This window comes from Octodon degus, unplaced genomic scaffold (assembly GCF_000260255.1).
Source record: "Octodon degus isolate 3935 unplaced genomic scaffold, OctDeg1.0 scaffold00168, whole genome shotgun sequence".
NCBI classification, from domain to species: domain Eukaryota; kingdom Metazoa; phylum Chordata; class Mammalia; order Rodentia; family Octodontidae; genus Octodon; species Octodon degus.
This window is the reverse complement of record NW_004524744.1, coordinates 1,229,938-1,249,084: the sequence shown is the minus strand read 5'-3', so window position 1 is coordinate 1,249,084 and position 19,147 is coordinate 1,229,938. Positions and strand designations below refer to the sequence as shown.

General features: G+C 42.0%; 1 protein-coding gene across 1 annotated transcript in view; it reads right to left on the bottom strand.

The window, feature by feature from the left end:
* Positions 1–19,147, bottom strand: part of Fras1 (Fraser extracellular matrix complex subunit 1) — a 471,233-nt gene that overhangs the window by 87,318 nt on the left and 364,768 nt on the right. Inside the window, exons 26-33 of the mRNA XM_023703303.1 lie at positions 14,593–14,741; positions 14,252–14,414; positions 12,341–12,476; positions 7,452–7,642; positions 6,297–6,450; positions 4,524–4,787; positions 1,846–2,034; positions 279–398 (exon numbers count right to left, since the gene is read on the bottom strand). Of these exons, the coding sequence (XP_023559071.1) occupies positions 279–398; positions 1,846–2,034; positions 4,524–4,787; positions 6,297–6,450; positions 7,452–7,642; positions 12,341–12,476; positions 14,252–14,414; positions 14,593–14,741 (1,366 nt within the window). The remainder of the gene's footprint in view (positions 1–278; positions 399–1,845; positions 2,035–4,523; positions 4,788–6,296; positions 6,451–7,451; positions 7,643–12,340; positions 12,477–14,251; positions 14,415–14,592; positions 14,742–19,147) is intronic.

Sequence of the window (19,147 nt, the reverse complement as noted above, 5' to 3'; positions counted from 1 at the left end):
CTTCTGAAATGATCAGGAATAGTGATTTGAAATGTAATCATTTCAGTCTCCATTCTTTAGTTCTAGGCTGCACACCCAGTGGTAAGGTCACAGCAGTACTCAGGTCTGCCCCTCAGGGACCCCACCAGGGAACCAAAGCTGTGTGACAGAAAGAGTACGATTTTCCAGTTCCATGCAGCGGGGTGGAGGGGGCCTCATGCCCCAAGGTAAGCACACTGTAAGCTTTGTAACTTCACAGTTGCTCAAGTAGCTTTGCATGGAATCTAGCACTTGCTTACCTAAAACACCAATGGAAAACGACTGGCCCGTCAACCTGTTGCCCTCAACATCAACCACATCGAATTTAAAAGTAAAGTTCCCGCCAGGTTCTCCTGTTCCATGACTATACTCGACACGTCCTATAAAAAGAAGCAAACAAGCAAGCACACAAGATTTGCTCTCAGTACTTTCTGCTCCTATTTCTGAAGTAGGAAGGGAGACTTCAATTGCTATTCATTCCAATGAATCAATTTACAATTTATACCTTCCTGTCTTTGATACATTTGACATTTTAATCTAAAGCTTTCCTTTACTCCCTTTCCTCCCCTACTATTGATTTCGCCACATCCAGATACTTCCTCATAACAAATTCCTCTCAATGACATTTCCTAGGGTTAAGGCACAGCCTTTGTGAAAGATCTACCTGGGCCTTTAGGGCGGTCCCAGGCGTGACTAGACCAGTGAAAGTGCCCTCCATACAAGAGCTCTGGCCGCACCTGTGGCACGGGGAGGGACCCTGCTATACACACACTTCACAAGGTAGGAGGACACAGCCCTGCAGCCCACTTTCTCCCGTGACTCTTCACCCTCTGTTGACCAACACAAGGAATAATGCCAACTACCATCTACGTCCCACAGGCAAGTAACAGGAAGCATGCACATACCCTTCACACAGGTCAAAGGGACCCAGAGGGAGAAGCTCGATGCAATCTAGTTTTGCTAGCCTGCCACATCATTTATATGTAGCCATCAGTGCAAATAGAACCAAACCTCTGGGAAGAGATGCCTGGTTTCATTTTTCACAAGGAGACATGGAGGCATGGAATAATTAAGGAATTACTACCCCTTTGCTATTCTATCCACTTCACCAAGGCGCAGACCAATCCAGTGAGAATTCAGCTGCTGTCCGTGTTTCATGCTAGAGCCTGGACAGGACCCGTGCCTGCTCCTTGTGTGCGTATTTCTACTTCTAAAAGGAACTGCACAACACCACATGACTTTGGACTATTTTTTCTACCCCATATGTAACTTTTTTCTCCTCTCTATCCCTGAATGCACTGTACAGTAACTGCGTAGCATTTAACATTTATGCCTTTGCATTACATCAGCATTTCCTGAAGGAGGGATGAGCCATGTAATGTCCCCCAGGCAGTGCAGATTTATGCCCTGGCATTCTGCTTAGTTCATTAACTTGTGCTCTTTGGGGAGCTGAAAAGAGATATAAATTGCTCACCGAAGGAAGGCATAATTTTCACCTTAATCCATCCAAACTCTGTTTATTTTTTTTTCATTCTTGTATTTCTTAGTATCAAACAAGTCAAAAACAACTTTGCTCTCTCTGTAAATAGCCCCAAATTTCATCAATGCTATGTTAATGTTCACATTTCTGTTAAGAAAGATAATTTTCCTTTTTAAAAAATGACAACCTCAAAAATGTCAGGCAAAGAAAAAAGAAGTTATAACTCAGCTCTTATTTAAAAAAAAAAAAAAAAGAAACCTGGTTTACTGGCATAGGGTTCCAGGCATTTAACTCCCATTTCTTTTCTACCAGGCAGCGTCCCCAGAAGCTTGGAAGACCCGGCCGACCTTGGCTTATGTCAGCCTGGGTGAAGCCTCGGATGGGGCCATGCACAGAGATCTGTCGCAGGCTGTCATGTGTCACCATCTGCAGGCGCCCTGCTCCAGGATCCTCCTTCAGGATGTACATAACCTGATGGGCATCTGAGTCAGTGCCTGCCACTTTCAGGTGCTGTTCTGTGATGCGTGCCACAGACCCTGGAAAAGAACAGAAGAGGGGGTCATTCCCTATCATTGCCTTCAGATAGGTGTCAAATGATCCACGGGACAGGAAGCTAAATTATCCTTGGGCTTAGCTACTCGCACTGCTCAGTTTCAAGCTCATGAATTCTAATTTTTCTAAAAGAAATAGCCACCTGGGTTTGATATGCATTCATTCATTCATTCATTCATTCATTCATTCCTTTAGTACAAGGTCTCACTATGCAGCTCAGACTCTTTGCGATCCTCCTGTCTCAGCTTTCCCAGTGCATGGCTTATAGGTGTGTACCACCATGCCGTTTTGAGGCCAGCACTGTAGGCAGTACAGGGATCAAACTCAGGTCCTTGCATTTGTCAGGCAGCCACTTAGACCACCAAGCTATCTCCCCAGCTTCAGTCCTCTGAGCTTAGATCTGAGTTCTTTTCATCTTTTCCATATTTATTCTCTCTATGCTTATTCTATGATGTAAATAATATTTAGATCTATGATGAAATCTGCTTGGATTTAACTTATTTAATGTTTTCAGGATTGCCAAACCAGAAAAAGCACTTTTTAGGCATCTCAGAGGGAACATTCAAAGCCAGCGTTTCTGAGTCTACTACTCTGATGTTGGGGACACAGCCAGGGCCTTCTCTACTGGAAACGCCTCTTCTCAGGGCCTTGCCCTTTCCTCTCCCAATAGGCCATTTTCTCATATTAAAAACGGTAAATTCCAGTACATATATCTTAGTTACTCCTGTGATGACATCCTGGTGTAAGAATGGCATCTTGGTTACTTCTCTCTCATTGCTGGGACAAAATACCTCACACCCAAAATTAAGGAAAGGTTTATTTAGCTCACAGTTAGTGGAGGTTTCAGTCCATATTTGACTGGCTCGAAGGCAAAATGAAGAGGGCAGCAGGTCATGGCCACAGAAAACAGCAAAGAGCCCAAAGGGAGGAGCAGTAGCTGTGGCAGCTAGCAAGCCTCTCTCCTGTCCTTATATTGTATGCAGATTACTCACCCCAGGGCAGGTGTAGCATTCACACCCATATTTCCCACATTGAATCATGAATTAATCACAAACTCAGGAAGCCTGCTCCATGACTGCATGAGGCCTTGAGGGGACAATTAGACACAGACCATAACAAATGGTACGCCAAACTGGGCGCTGAACATCTCTACATGTTCTTGCTGGATAATATCAAGAATACATGGCCCTGTCCACTCTTTATCCAGGACATCTCCCAGGAAGTAACCTTTAAGGGTGAGGTAGTTTTTCTCTCTGCAACAAAGATCAAACTTGATGTTTGTTGTCCTATGGAAGGTCTCCCATCTGTATGGGCCCTTGGCATTACTCTCATAGGACAAGCAGGCAGAGTGGACCAATGTAAACTTGTTAATGACCACACTGTCTGCTGTCTTACACAAAGAACTCTGTTTATGAAGGAGAAATCTTGTGTCTCTACCAGTACCCATGAAAACAGTGAGAGTTAGCTTGTAAGCAGGGTAAAATCAAATCCTATTCTTAAGAGCTATGACCTTGAGAATCCTCAGATTTTCAAATAATATTAAATCATATGTTTTTCCATACAAAACAGATACAAAACTAAGAATAAACAAACAATAGCTTCCTAGAGAGATGCAAAAGGCCCATGTGATAGGGTGCCTGGCTTTGGTGCAGGGCCTGGGAGGAGCACACTTCTAGGAGTCATGGAAGAGTGATCCTGGGCTCTATGTCTGGCTCCTTTCTTCTGTTCTCCTTCTCTGCTTCTTGGGTGCCATTAACTAAGCAGCTTTGCTCCATCATGTTCACTATGTTTCTGCCTTAGAACCAGCTAATCATGGACTGAATCCACTCAAAACATGAGCCAAATTACACCTCACCTCCTTCAAGTTGTAGGGCAGGGTACTAAGTCCTAGCAATGGGAAAGTTGAGCAATACAGCCCACTTCTAATCAACTCCCTACTTCAATCCCAGTCTTAAGACTAATTCTTGCTATTTGTCCTTGAATGCCACTAAAATATGCCAAATTGTTAAAGATGCTAGAATGGCTTATTGAATGATTCTCAGTTATTTGTATATTATATTTTAATGAATAATGGCCTCCCAAATGCCCTTCCATGAGTTTTTTTTTTCCTTTTTTTAATAAACATTTCGACAACTCTGCTAGATTTCACTTGTTTTCATGGGGTTGGTGAAATAGAAGCAATGCTACAGAAAAACTGGGGCCTAAGAGTAGTTGGATAAATTAAGATTTTTGAGGAGCTTGAAAATACTATCAACTCTTCACAAACTTTGCAAACTCACAAAAGGATCTGATTCAAAGAATTTCAAAGGCTCACTATTGGTCATACATAATTCTTAGCATCCCCAAAACATCTCCAAAACTGAAGTCTGCCCAAGTGTTGAAGAGTTACTGTGATGGAAGAAGATACTCTATACTGGCCTAGAAGAGCCTAGGAGAAAAGAAGTATGGCCCGGCAACTCCACTCCTGGGATACCTGCTGAGAGCTGCAGTCCTCGGTTTATAGCCATATGGGGGGAGTCGCTTTTGGGCAGTTCTATGTAGATCTCCATCCGCCCTGTGTCCACATGGAGGCCATCAGTAAGTGAGAACTGAAAGTCATCCACTGCTACACCAGAATCCCTAGGCAAGTATCCAACCAACCCAGCCAGGACATCCTGGTAGGTGAAGGAGGAGCCCTGGAATAACACTGTCCCATTCTCCAGAGGATCTGAAGAAGTCAGTCTCCGGAGTAGATGACCTGAGGAAGAAAGTGCAGAAAAACAAAGAAACAATGGTAGCCTGTAAATGGCACCAAAACATTGGTTTTCCAAGTAGTCTGATTCTGGGTACAATGTGAAGTATCTCAGAAGCTCTTGGTGTAGACAACTTAACTTTCATAAGTATAGGTGCTACTTTATGGTCTCATCTATAAATATGACAAGATCTCACATTTTCTGGTTCAACATCTCTTAAGGAGGCACAGATGGATCGAGCAATATAGTAGCTTCACCATTGCTGTTTCCCTTCATGAATTGAAACTTAGTCATTAGCCTAGCTATTATGGTTTGTGTCTAGTTGTCCCCTTAAAGCCTCAGGAAGTCATGGGGCAGCTTCTGGAGTTTGTGATTGATTATTGTGGGTATGGGTGTTGCACCGCCCTGGGGCAGGTAATCTGCATTACAATGTAAGGAAGGGGGAGGGGCTTGCTAGAAGCTTCAGCCACTCCCGGAAGGGGGAGGGGCTTGCTAGAAGCTTCAGCCACTCCCCCCCCATTTGCTCCTTGTTGCCACCAGGAACAGCCACCCTCTGCCATGAGCCACTCTGCCTTGGATCCAGCTGAATAAGAACTAAAATCTCTACTAATTGTGAGCTAAATAAACTTTTCCTTCCTTAATTCTGCGTGTTGGGAATTTTGTCCCAGCAATGAGAGAAGAGTAACTAAGACATTATCCAAAGCTTACTTTTCCCTTCTGAAAGTACAAATAGAACTCTTCACTCACTGCCTTTCTCTTGTGGCATGTGGAGTAGGAGATGGCAAAATGTTTTAAATTTCTTTTTTAATTCAGAAAGACAGTTAAGTATGTTTACATTGAAGATTATCATTCTGCTTTCAAGGGTCATGTACCTCAGTGGGACAATAAAAGTGCTTCATTAAAGAAAATGAAAGGGAAGGAAGGCAGGTTAAAAATGTAACCACTGGCAGCCTCTTCTCTTCACTCTCCATCAACAGCAACAGTTTCCTTTTGGAAAGCCCAGTAACTTTACAGTAGACTGGGACTCAGAGTCCTGCATTCTAACCTATGCCTGGGATGGCACTTACAAGTGGCTGGCAGAAACTGACAGTAGTTTCTGCACCTGATCTAAAGCAGGAAAAATTCTCTCTATAAAAGAAACAGGCTACTAGAGACATCTCACGTGCTAGCACACATGAGCTGGCTCCTGGTTATCAATTACGATGTCTACTCCAAGAAGAAGATATGCAAATGCTGAAACCTGTTTTGCTTGAGGTTACAAAGGAAAGCTGGAAAACAGTTGAAATAAAACTTCAGAGACACCAATTACCTTGGATTTAGGCTTTTTAAACAACCAGTGTCTACCATGACCCCAACACAATATTAGCTAGCTGTGAATTTGATTATACTCTGATGCAAAGAATGGACTACATATGGGAAAGGCAAAGGAATAACCGACTGAAATCTATGTGCTCATTCTAATAACCCATCGGACACCCCAATTAAGCGGCTTTGTACAGCAGCTTGCATCCTACCGTGGTCAGGCTTTTTTGTCAGTACAAAAACCAGCTCGTTATCTGGGGTGTCGAGGTCTTGGAGGCTCAGAGAAGAATTGCTTATCACCACGGCGAAGCTCAGCTTCACTCCAAGGGGCCGCAAGGTCATCCTGGGAGGCTCGTCGTTCTTCCTCTGATTAAAACACAAGACATTCAGACTCATGCAGATGTTGGGCAGGAAGAACAAAAATGCACATTACTCAGGAAAGGTATTATTCTTGCAGCAACTTTCACTGTCAATACAGCAATTAACGTGTCACTATCTTCTTAATCAAATAATTAGCTCAAAATGAGAAATTAAAGAGAAAGTCACACAAACAAAATGTCTCTTTGAAAAGCAGTTTGGGGGGGGAATTCAGCAAAAATCTTCTATAATATCTTCCATGAGTACAGTGATCATGTTTTCTGGACCAAAAATATGATTTGATAAGAACAAGTACATTCAGGGTATTAAAGGACTATTTGATTTTGGAATTGTATCAGAAAATCTTAAGGGTGTCCCAGTACCAGTCAGTGAAAGGACACTGTACTAGGAAGTGAGGTTTCTAAAGCTGTCTCCTAGTCTCCCTTCTACCACTGTGCCTTAAGACTGCTGAAGATTCCATATATTTTGTTTTCCCAAGGCTGAGACTATTCTCTTCTGAGATTTGTCTTTTATCTCTCTTACTCCCTGGGGTAGTAGAGCAAGACTGTGTAGTTGCTCTAATGAAAACAGGATCAAGGATCATGTTTCTTTGATGTTATAATTAAATGAATAAATGCATTCAAATATAAGAAAATGGAAATACGCATGTAGAGCCACACACAAGAATTTCATAGACACTAAAGCCATATCTTAGTTTTTATCTAAATATGGGAATGGCAAGGTTCCTCTGTCTCTCAACAAGTGTTTTTACACAGAACGAATAAATTTTACTCTGAGATGAAAATTCAGATTTCAAACTCAGACCTTCCCCAATTGCCAACCTTAATTCCACAAGTTTTCTGAAGGTCAGGCTTATATCTCAGAGGTTGATTTTTAAAGTTGAGGGCCAAATCCAATCTTCCTTGCTTTGAAGTCCCTAGAAAGGAAGCTATCTAATGGTGAGCTCTTAAGTAATCAGAGGATCAACTTTTCCAAGTCTCAGTCTTTACCTCAATAGTGATATTGATGCTGTGAATTTCTGAACGACTGGTTCCATCACTCACATAGAAACTAAAAATATCATGGGTTGGCTCGATGCTCTCATGAATGCTCTGAAAGTAGTATATGTAGTTTTCCAGGACATCTTGAATAGGGAATGACGCCTCCGGGCTGCTGGTTGTTCCAGGGCCAAAGCGATCGCCTGCATGAACATGGAGAGAGGATGTGCCCTTGGATACATCAATTTCTTACTTGGAACTAGAAAACAAGGCAATATTGTTCACATAAGATAAAAATCCCCTTGAAGACAAAGGTAGGAAAAAGCAGAGCACTAGGAACTGGAAGACTTGGAGTGAGGCGCAGTTTTCCCAAGACTTAGCTACAATAGTATCTGCCTGTCCCACGTCACCGCGGATAATCAAATGGGATGGCACACACAGGCTTTTTCTTTCTGGTACACACAATGTTTTTTCTTGCATATCACAGAATCAGTGATCGTTTATTAGGAATCTTTTATAGCATAAGTCTCGGAATAAGTCGCAGTGTAATAGCTATGGGGCTACCTCAAACTTTAGCCTGTTTCAAAACCGTTCTATCCAGCAGTACTGCTTTCTCTCTGTATCTTTTTTTTAATCTAAGAAGCCTCTCCTTCCAGCACGTTTGCATCTGACCTCCCAGCCAGTGCCTAGTCCCCAGGCAGAGCACTATGGCTCAGGATCACTTGACACACAGGTACAGTTCAGGCACTCAGATGCTCGCGTCCCACTCAGAGCTCAGGTGCTGCCATGGTGCACGCAAGTGTCCCCCCAGAGGCCCATGTGATTAAATGGCCCAAGCCTATGCTGCTTCTGCGTGGCAGTGAAACCTCTAAGAGGCAGAGCCTGGCAGAAGGTCACCCAGCCAGTAAGGATGTGCGTTTGAAGAAGACAGTGGGACTGCAGCCCCTTCCTTTCTTTTTTGCACACTAGCCCTGAGGTGGGCAGCTCTGCTTCACCACCTGCTCCCCACCACGACATGCTGTCTTGTGCAAAAACAGAGTCAACTGAATGGGAGGGAAGTCTTCAGAGCCACAGGACAAAATGAATCAACTCTCTTCCTCCCCTGATTGTTTGCAAGCATGTGCTAGAGATACAGAGCCGACTGCGGCAGGTGCCACTCGGGTACCCAGGTGCCGGGGGACCATCCAGAGGCTATGGAAGGGGCTGGTGAGATGGCTCAGTGGTCTAAAGCACCTACTTGGAACAAGCTTAGCACAGGGACCGCGGTTCAATCCCCCAGCACCACATGCCAGACAGCCCCACCCCCTGGTGAGCTGAGCTGGCCACACACACACAGAGGCTATGGAAAGTGCTGGCTGCAGTGTGCTCTGCTCCTCCTGCCCCAGAAACTGTAAAAGGTTAGGAAGGGTAAGCACTATCGAAATGATGGATGGCTTATCTTTACTTGATTCTAACCTGAGTTTTTCCAAATGATTGGTTTTAAATTGTTACCAAAATTTTCTTCTTGAGAAGGGAGAAAAAGAAACCATTTTGCCTTCAAAGAAAAGTATAACTGGCAGATGTGAAAGCAGCACAGCTTCCTCCTCCCTTTGCCATGATCTTTTCTAAATATCAGAAAAGGCCATCAACTTCCTGAATGACAGACAGGGTGACACTTGGTGGCACCCTAACAGAAAGACTAGGAACAAGGAAGCTGGTTCATTTTTAATAATTTGTGTGAAAGAAACGTAAGAAAAAAATTTTTTTTTTGCTTGAATGACATGATTTTTTCTTTACTGTTTGTATTGATTCCTCTAGACATCAGAAGCACAGGAAAGTCTAAGTGGCTAGTGACCCAATAACCTCTAAGATATACAGTTTGCTTTTCCAGAAAGATCTGCTAAAATACTTCCAGTTTTTACTTTTTCCTTCCATTGATCACTGTAACTGAATAAAACCAGAACTGAATCAGTGTGCTGCTGGATATGGAAGGCCCAGCTGATGATCACAACCAACAACAACATAAAAAGAACTGGAGAAGAGAAGAGACTCAGAGCGGGTTGCTGATTCTCCTGGAGGAGCTTGTCATGCTGGCTTTCCTGATGAACTCGGCTGTTCCCATCATTCGAGGAGCTCAGGATGTTGTTGTCACTGAGAGCGACTATGGTTCACTTTGGGGGAGCTCTGGTCCTTACTTTGAGTTTTGCTTCCTGGCTCCAGAGGGGAGGGGAAGATGGTGAGCTATTCAGTCTCCTGGAGAAACTGGTCACGCTGACTTTCTTGATATGAACTCAGCTGTTCTCCTCATGGGAAGAGCTCAGGACATTGTTGTGGTACTTTTCAGGGAAGCTCTGGTCCTTACTCTGAGTGTCATTTCCTGGCTCCAGGGCAGATCCCTCAGCCTGCTAGCACACATTCTTCCTCTTGTTGGCACAGACTTTGGGCCTTCCGGGCATAGATCCTTGGAACAGGCTTGCACAGGAGGCACTGTGATGGGCTCTGTGTCCCCAACTGGACTCATGCAGGTGGTGCCTTGAGATTCAGGCACGCAGCTGGATTCTTGGGGTTGTGTGGGGACACAGTTCCTGCATTCTTCTGAACTTGACTCTTTGGGGGACTATCATAAAATAATCCTATAAATTACATGTCCTGTATTATTTCCCTTGTAAACTCTGATTACAACAATGTGTAAGTAACACAATGGCATACACAGATATAATAACTTTTAAAAAATCACTGGAGAAACAGCTATTCAACATGTGAATCTGTCACCAAATATTTAAGCACCCATCTTTCCAGGTTTTAAAACTGCATGTTCTACTTCTTGAGGTAAATCATTCTAACTAAGGTGCTTCTCTGCCTTCTTAAGCAGAATCTGCAGTGGACAAATTAAGCAGTTGTGGATGTGTGCTGGCTTTTGTCATGGAGAGCTCCACCTGCACTGCCTTGGGCCCAGGGATGCCCTTGGAGGTAGTCAAGGCAGGGCATGGCCTGTCTGTGCCATTCTTAAATTAGTGCAGATCCCACAGCACGCATAGTAGTACTCTTGTTCTTACATATTTGTTGGTACGAAGTAAAAGCTGCTTCTAGCCATTTTTAAGATATTCTTCCCATCAAGTTGGTTCTGAATCTAGGTGGCTGTTTATAGACATGTGCAAATTACTTTCCAAGCAAAGAGCAAGGGCAGTCTCATGGACCTAGGGCAGCAGGGTCTTTAGCTGAAGGAGCCCAGGACAATTCTTGGCTTCCCTGTATGCCTCTGTTTATTTCCAGCTCCATACCCATGTTACTGCAGGGCCACCATTCTAAGTGGGCTTCTCTGACCAGCAGCACGGTACTGCTGCCCAGGATACTACCTGTGCTAGCTCCAAAGGGAAGTGTTATACTCACTGATGATCTGAGAATCAATCACTTCTTAGGGTAGCTGATATTTGCCAGAAATTTGGCTTCCCTCCTTGCTGCCCCTGTGCTCTCTTAAGGGTTCCAGGTACACAGAAAGCTGTGTTAGGAAGATTTGGCAAGAATGAAAGCCCCCAAGAGGAGGACCAACATCCTTTCATAATTCCTCACCTTTGTCACCCTCTCAACTGTGCAGAAAATTCCACTTTCCCTCTGCTCCAGGTGACCACTGACCCTTCAGTTGCAGCCTACAGTCACCTCCTCAGACTTTGCTGCCTTTCGAGGCAGAGCAGTCGCTGAGTTCTATGTACTGTCTTTGAGTCTTTCCCTCTCCTGATATTTGTCATATTGTAATTTATCAATCTTCATATTTTGTCTCCTACTCAAGGCGGGGTCTGCGTTCCTCATCTTTATAGCTGTCATATCTAGCACAAACAATTGTCAAGACAAACCTAATTCAGTCATAAGCAAGTCTGAGCACACACATTGAAAGGCAAATAGAGAAAAGACTCAAGACTTTTGACCAGAAAAACATGGCTATCCTACATGTATTTCTGGCCAACAGGCCCAAAACTGGGGCACCCTGCTGGCCTCTGACTCCTGCAGTCAGTGGTCTGTCCCTGGGATCTGCCAGCTGCACACAAATCAGCCCCATACACTGACACTCAACAGTCTCACTGCTCAGAGCTATCTCAGCTGCCACTCAGAGCAGTCTCAGGGGCCTGTGGACAGTTCATGCCTTCTTGCTTCTCCTCCTCTGTGATAAGAAGGATGGATTCAGGGCAGATGGCAGAGGGGAGGAATGCTTGGGAGGGTGTCACAGCCTGCATTTGAATTCCTGTCAGATCCATAGAAGGTGCTGATGCATTTGCTAGGGTTCAGCTAAACCACAGATGCCTCACAATAAAAGGACAGAAATTTTTTACTTTCCTGATGCTCAATTCTGAATGTAATCCCTAAGTCCTACCACTGCATTGCAAGCACACCAAATCCCTTTCCTTTCTTCTATTTCTTCTATAGCATTTATTCACCTCTTAATGTCTTACTTAATTTTCTTGTTTTTCATGTCTTTTGTTTGTTTCTCTCCACAAGGATCCAAAGCACTATGAAGACAGGGGATTTTGTCTGTTTCATTTATGGCTGTACCCCTTATGCTTAAAAAGTACATGGTCCATAGCAAATGCTCAGTCCATATCTGTCCAATGAACACAACCTTTCTTTCTGCCATTTCATGGAGATGGTTAGATTCTTCTTTAACTTTGCATCTATACATTTAATTGGAATAGGGGGCTTGTGGGTTAGCTCAGTTATTTAAGCACCTGCTGGGGCAAACCCAGTCAGACCCAGGGGACCATGGTTTGATCACCAGCTCCCCATGCTTTACCAGACCTGCCCTTGAAGCAGCCTGAGCCAGCCAAAAAAAAAAAAAATCCATCTCAACATTTCATTGGAACACAAGACTCCCCACACTCTCCTTTCTTTCCAGGTCCTGAATAATTCTGCAACGCATCTACCACGGTTACCTGTTCCTGTGTTCTCAATGCAGCCGTATTTGGGCAGAACACTTAGTTTAATGATGGCATCTTCCTGGAGGTTGTCCTGATCATCAGTAGCAAAGAAATGGTGAAATGAAAGTGGAGCTCTCCCTCCCTCATCAACCTAAGGAAGAAAAGAAAGTATAGACCTTGGGTAGTTGCACATAACCACAACAGAAAAGGACTGAATTGTGATGTTGTGTGGGGTGACCTTCCAGCACCAGCCGTATATCTAGAAGTGGTAGGTGCTCTACAGACAAGATGAGGGCTGTGTATGCTGCTTACACCACAGTCTTGCAGTCTTCCAATGCTCAGAGGTGATGACTTTCGCATCTCTGTATCATTCCATGATGGATCTGGTTATAAAGCAGCCATGGCCCATTGCAATCACCCACCTGGGTGCAGCTGTGTGACAGCATGCTGTCTTCTTGTGGTACCCATGTTCAGAAGTCCACTGCTAGAGAACGATGGGCCCAGTCCTCCCTCAAACACAGGGAAGGTGCTCCTTAAACACATTCACATTCAGCAGAAAGTCCCACTTAATTCCCTTATATTGTATATTTATATGTCTGTAGGAGAAACGGGCTCACCAAATCTGAAAGCAAATGCTTGTCTTAATGTCAAGGAAGAAAATAAATCAGTGTAAGTAAAAGCAGCTACTCAAACTAACTTTTTCCTTTACATCCTGTTTTATATGCTAACTCTGCAACCCATGCCTGAAGTTCTTTGCTGACCTGTTGGAAATGCTCAAGCAATGTTACTCTGAACAACTGTTGGCTAACCATGGAATGACATAAAAATTATAGAGCAAGACTCTGAGAGTTGGGACAGTCCAGGTCATTTCTCCAAAGTGTAGAAATGGAAACATAGGGGGTACATTAGAACCTTCTAGAAACAATTCAGTTTTATGAATTTTCAGTTGATTGACCAAACCAGAAAATCTCTGGAGGTGTGCTAGTATTAAAATATACATAGAAAGTAGGAAGAAGAAAATGAATTCAGGTTTATAGAATCCTGACCATGCACCAAATACTATGAAAGGGGGCATCAGAGAAATAGCTTATGCACCAAGAACAGAAATATTTTAAAGATGAGGAAACTGAGGCTAAGTAAGATTAAATTCTTGAAGAGTCGGCCAAATAGCTCAGCGAATTAAAGGGCCTGCAAGCAGGTGTAGGGGCCTGGGGTTTGATCCCCAGGCCTACTGTGCTGGCCCTGCCCCTGAGGCACACTGAGATGGCAATTGAGACTGGGTGTGGTGGCACGTGCCTGTAATCCCAGCTCTTGGAAGGCTGTAAACAGGAAGATCACTATGAGTCCAATCTAGTAGTGAGACCCTGAATACCCTGTAGACCTTTCCCTAAAATACAAAAAAAAAAAAAAAAAAAAAAAAAAAAAAAAAAAAAAAAAAAAAATTAAGTTCTTGGTCCAGCCAAACTCACTCAGTAAGAGATGTGGTGCCTGAACTCACCTTTGGGAAATTTCAGCAATGAAGACACATTATGTTGCCCACCTGTCTCAAGGATCTGTTAATATTGCTTACAGTGATAAGTATCAGCTGGATTTAAGGAGTAATTTAGCTGCTGCCAGCATTAGATTGTGAATTCCTCAAAGATATAGTCTTCTTCTACTTTTATTCCCGCTGCTAACAGTACTCAGCATAGTGTCTAGCACATAAATGTTCACAGACTAATGTGGATATCATGGTATGCTCTTCAGGCTAAAATTATTTTCATCTCTTTAGAAACCTTACAATTAACAACCACTCATAGCTTGATGCCATCACTTTGATATGGGGGGGATCTGACTGTCAATTTAGGCAATAATTCACTTATTTCTATCACTGAGGTCTCTGGCTTTCTCTAGCACTCAGTGGTTATTGCTCTGAGAGCTGCTTACTGTGATAAGGTCAGCAAAACCGATGACTGGAGGTGGATTCCCAGCCGGAGTGATCGTGATGGTAAATATCTGATTGTCCAGTTGGTTGTGGTCCGTGTCAAAGACAGAGAAGTGGAAGCTGTCGGTAACCAGATGACTGACTGTCTCAAACCCAGCTGAGTATCTACAAAGGCCAAAAGGAAAACCAAAAGAATGAGCCACACAGACAAACCAGATCAGATGGGCTTTCTACATAAATGGAGCAGTGAGCAATATATTCATTGAAGGATTCACAACCAGTTGCTTAAATATCTTAATACAGTTTTGAAAACTCTGGAAAATAATACACAGTGGCTATGTACCTAATGTTCTCATTGTTGATGTCCTCCATTGTGAAATTGGCAACCTCAGAGAGCTCTTCCACCTCAGATCCTGAAGCTCTTAAGAGAGCACCGTACATAGGCAGAGAATTTAACTGAATCCAGATTTCTGCGTCGGGGGAAGAATCGTCCTAATCAGGCAAATGTAAGTCAAGACATGAATGGACATTTGCAGGGATAAATAGTTCCAGTAGTAAAAGATATATAGGCACCTCCTCTGCTTTTCTCTTGTCCTAAAGCAACAGCACTTCCAAGTCCAGAAAGACCCCAGAATTTATTCCTCCCAAAGCACTTCTTTGTTCCAAGAGTAGTTCAAAGTAACAGTGGAAAAGCACATGTTAAGTATGGGGCATAAAACAAAGAGAGGCCTGTACAAAATTTTGTTTACATTGCATCTTCTAATGAAGAAGAAAATGTGGTGTGCTCAAAGTCACCTATCCATAAACACAGATGCAGGCTTCCTTTTTCGCTTTTGAGGTGAGGATGATCTGTGTCTCAGAAACAGGTAAAATCCCTATACCACAGGACACATTGCATAATGATAAGATTCTGTGATACAGCAAGAATAAAAGTTCTTTAGCTTATCCCATGACTCACTTTAAATAGTATTCAACATGCTAAAATTTTGGATTAACATGGAGAATGCCCTATAGATTTCATCCTTTCTGGACTGGATCTACGAATGCTCACTCTCCAAGACTCGTAATCTTAACCAAAGCCATTTTCCTTTTTTTCTCTCTGCATTGTTCATTGAGAAATAAAATTGATTTTCTGTATTTCTACATGGAAAATAACTGAATGTCTTAATGGACAACTTCCTCTTTCTTCAAGCATATTTTTAGAAATATCTAGGAGGCAGGCAACATCTTGGAAAGTTTCCCGGGGTCACTCATCTTTTAGTATAGTTGAATGTGAAAATGGGGCAACTCTGTACTTTATCACAGCAACAATAAAAATAAATGCAGCAAGTCAGTTTTATTTTCAAATGCAAATTTCTGTATCTATGCTGTACTTTCGGGTGAGCGATGGGATCAGGAAGGAGAAGCACAGACCCCCGGTAGGCCAGGGGCAACAGGCTTCAGTCCATCGCCATTTCTGTCCCCAGGAGACTTTTTAAGTTAGCTGTTCAGAGTTCTGATGCAAGATCATAGCATTTTCTCATATCCCTTGCCACTAGCAAGAAAAGAAACTAAAATTTATCGAAGCTGCAAAACTTCAGAATATTTTTCCTGAATTTATACTCTTTTAAAATTCCTTTATTTCTCCACATTGGTTATCAAATACAATGTGTAGGCTTTGAAAGATGACTTCCTAATATCACTGTGACTTCCCTCTGATTGAGAGCTTTTAAAATCCAGCTGAGGGCTTTAGGGTATTGACTTTTGAGATCATGATAAACTATGAGGACTGAGCTCTGGGCTCTTGATTAGAATGAATAGCTTCTAAAGTCCACACTGGCAAATTTGGCAAAAAAATGTTTATTTCATGTCAGGCACATCTTATTATATTTCAATTCTCAAATGACTGCTGCGTTTGGAAAAATGGGAGATCAGCTAGATTTTTCCCCCTTGGAAATTCCCTTTTATAAATTAAAGAAAACTGCTATTTTAGTAATCCAAGATATTGCAGTTATACCAAAAGGAATAAAAATACAGACCTTGTTCTTAGTAGCTTGCCTGATTAAAGACCTTTGAAGCCCTTTTTGGATTAACTTGTTTTCATTTTCTTTTACTATTTACACATCTATGAAACATCATTCAACAGGAGGACCGAGACTCAATAACAACTTTTACTTATGTGGTCCTCCTCCATCTTGTCCTTGCGCCTTTCATCACCCCAAAACTTGTTTCATATTTCCTTGAACTTCTTCCTATCATTTGGTACATTACTGCAATGTGTATTTTTAGAGTGAGACTCAACTCTTAACAAGGTTTTTCTTTTTACTCAGTGCTACACTGCTAAGATCCATCCGTGCTGCTGGGTATAACAGTAAGCCATCCGTTGTGAGGCTAATATTCTTACTGAATAAATACACATGCCATCTGTCATCCTGCTAATGGGCATTTGGCTGTGTCAATATTTTTGCTACTGCAAATGGTACCATGGTGAAATGCTTACAAATGTCCATTGGTGTCTACGTGAACATTTCTCCTGGGGAGAAATTTAGGAGTGGGAGGAAAGGTAAAGGACTGTCAACCCTCACAAGGCCATGCCAGGTTCCTTCATACAGCAGTTGCTCCAACTTACACTCCAGCTATAAGAAACTTCTTCCATTTCCTTCCTAACACATGGTATACAATTGTTTATATCATCTTGGCTTTTTCTAAACATTGATGAAGGTAAACATCCTTCATATGTTTATTGACAACCTGGGTTTCTTATCTGTGAAATTCCTATACACACCTCTTGCTCATGTTTCTAATGGATATTTCTTTTGGAGCTGCAGAAGCGTTCTTATTTGTGATTAAATGTACTGCAGATATCTTCTCCCAATTTTTAACTTGCCCATTTGCTGCCTTTATGGTATACTTTGATGAATATAAATTTAATTTGAATAAAGTCAAAATTTTTAAGAACTGTTTTGCCATATAAATCATTTTGTGCAGTTCTACACTCTAAATAGCCTTATGTCCCCTAATCTGGCTTATTTCTGTTTTGTATTAGGAATCCAAGGACTTTCTAACATACTTCAGTGCTACATTATTTTAAATATTGTAGGTTTATAATACATCTTGCCATACAATAGGGCAAGTCTCCGGCCCTCCTAACACTTTTCTTCAGAATCTTGGCCCTTTCTTCTTCCTTTCATGTTTCAGAGCCTGTCTACCCCTAGGGCTTTTAATTTCAACTGAACTGAATTAAAAAAATCACTTTTTGGAAATCTGAATTTTTCTTTTTAAAAATTTACTTATTTGGTACATGGTCTCACTATGCAGTTCAGACTCATAGTGATCCTCCTGTCTCATCCTCTCCAGCACTGGGATTATAGCCATGTGCCACCACACCCGGTTTCAGGGCCAGCTTAGCATGTGGCACTGGGAATCAAAATGGGGCCCTTGAGCTTGCCAGGCGGGTGCTTAGACTGCTGAGCTATCTCTCCAGTCTAAAATTTGGATTTTTTTCATATATAATGTTTCACTTCACAAATATGGCGTATCTCTTTATTAAATGCTTCCTAAATATCTGTCAATTTTTCTCTGTGGAAGTACTGCCTGATTCTTTAAAGATTCAACCCAAAAAACATGATGTTATTTTAATGCTATTTTAAGTGGTTTCCTCTTTTTAGTTACATCTTACTGGCAAGTTTTTGGCTTAGGTACAGCAAAGCTATTGCTGTTTATTGACCTTATATTTAGCCTCTTTCTAAATTCTTTTATTTCCAATGCTCTCTTTGTCAAGAGATTTATCTTTTATGTATTCAGTCATAGCATCGGTCTTCTCTAGAAGTTACAATCTTTTGTTAATGTTTATCTCTAAATACATGATATGTAAATTTTATGAATGTTATAATATTTCGAATTATTTTCTTTTTGAGAGGGGCACAGAAATGCTACTAGCTTGTTGATGTTAATCTTATACTCCTCATATTACAGATGAGAAAACCGAGGACTAGAGTATTTAAACAACTTGCCAAGGGTCCTTGGGCTAGTAAGCGATGAGCATGAATTAGTGTCTGCCTGTTTGAACCCCAGAACCCGTGCTATCCCTCCCCTACTTGTCTATTTGCAAAACATGCATAAAGTGCAGGTAGTAAGCAAGTGCTAAGAGGCAAATCATCTGAGGTCCCACTTCAGCCTCTTGTCCCTTCTAGCAGTGTCACATTTTCTTTGGGTTATCAATACTCTAAGCACAGACCCACTACTCTCCTTCTTTATCCTATACCCAGCTTATGACTAACATTCGTAGGACTTCCCCAAGCAGTTCAGCTTATGCTGAAAACAAAGCATTATTTTTGAAAAGAAAAGTTATGACAGACAAGTACTTCTTGTACTTCCTCTGCAAGCCTTGGAGAAAGTGCTCAGGTAACCAAGCTGGGGCTTTCAGGATGCACGCCCTGCTGCTGGCAGGCTGGGACAGCTTGTGGGTGTCTTTCTGCTCTGGTGGGTAAATGCAAATTCAATCAATTTTTGGGAAGTACACCTTCAGTTGCCAATGTGCTTGCATTTTGATGCACAGCTTATAATATATAGTTAATGAACAAGAACCATTCCTGGAGTGATATTTTGTTTTGTCAGATATTTTTCAGGCCTTTGTGGTCTATTGATCAAATCTGAATTCATACATTTTTATGAATTCATGAGTTTCATAGGATTCAAAAGACCAACTTATGGTAAAAATTACCTGTCGATTAAAATAAAATCAAAGCTATATTGAAGCTGTAGCAAGCCTATAGGAAGAATGAAGCTTGAATGTAGTTTCCTATCACTTGAGACAATTTATTTATTTATTTATTTATTTTTTCAAAAGTGTCTTTTTTTTTTTATTAGAGACAGAGAGAGAGAGAGAGAGAGAGAGAGAGAGAGAGAGAGAGAGAGAG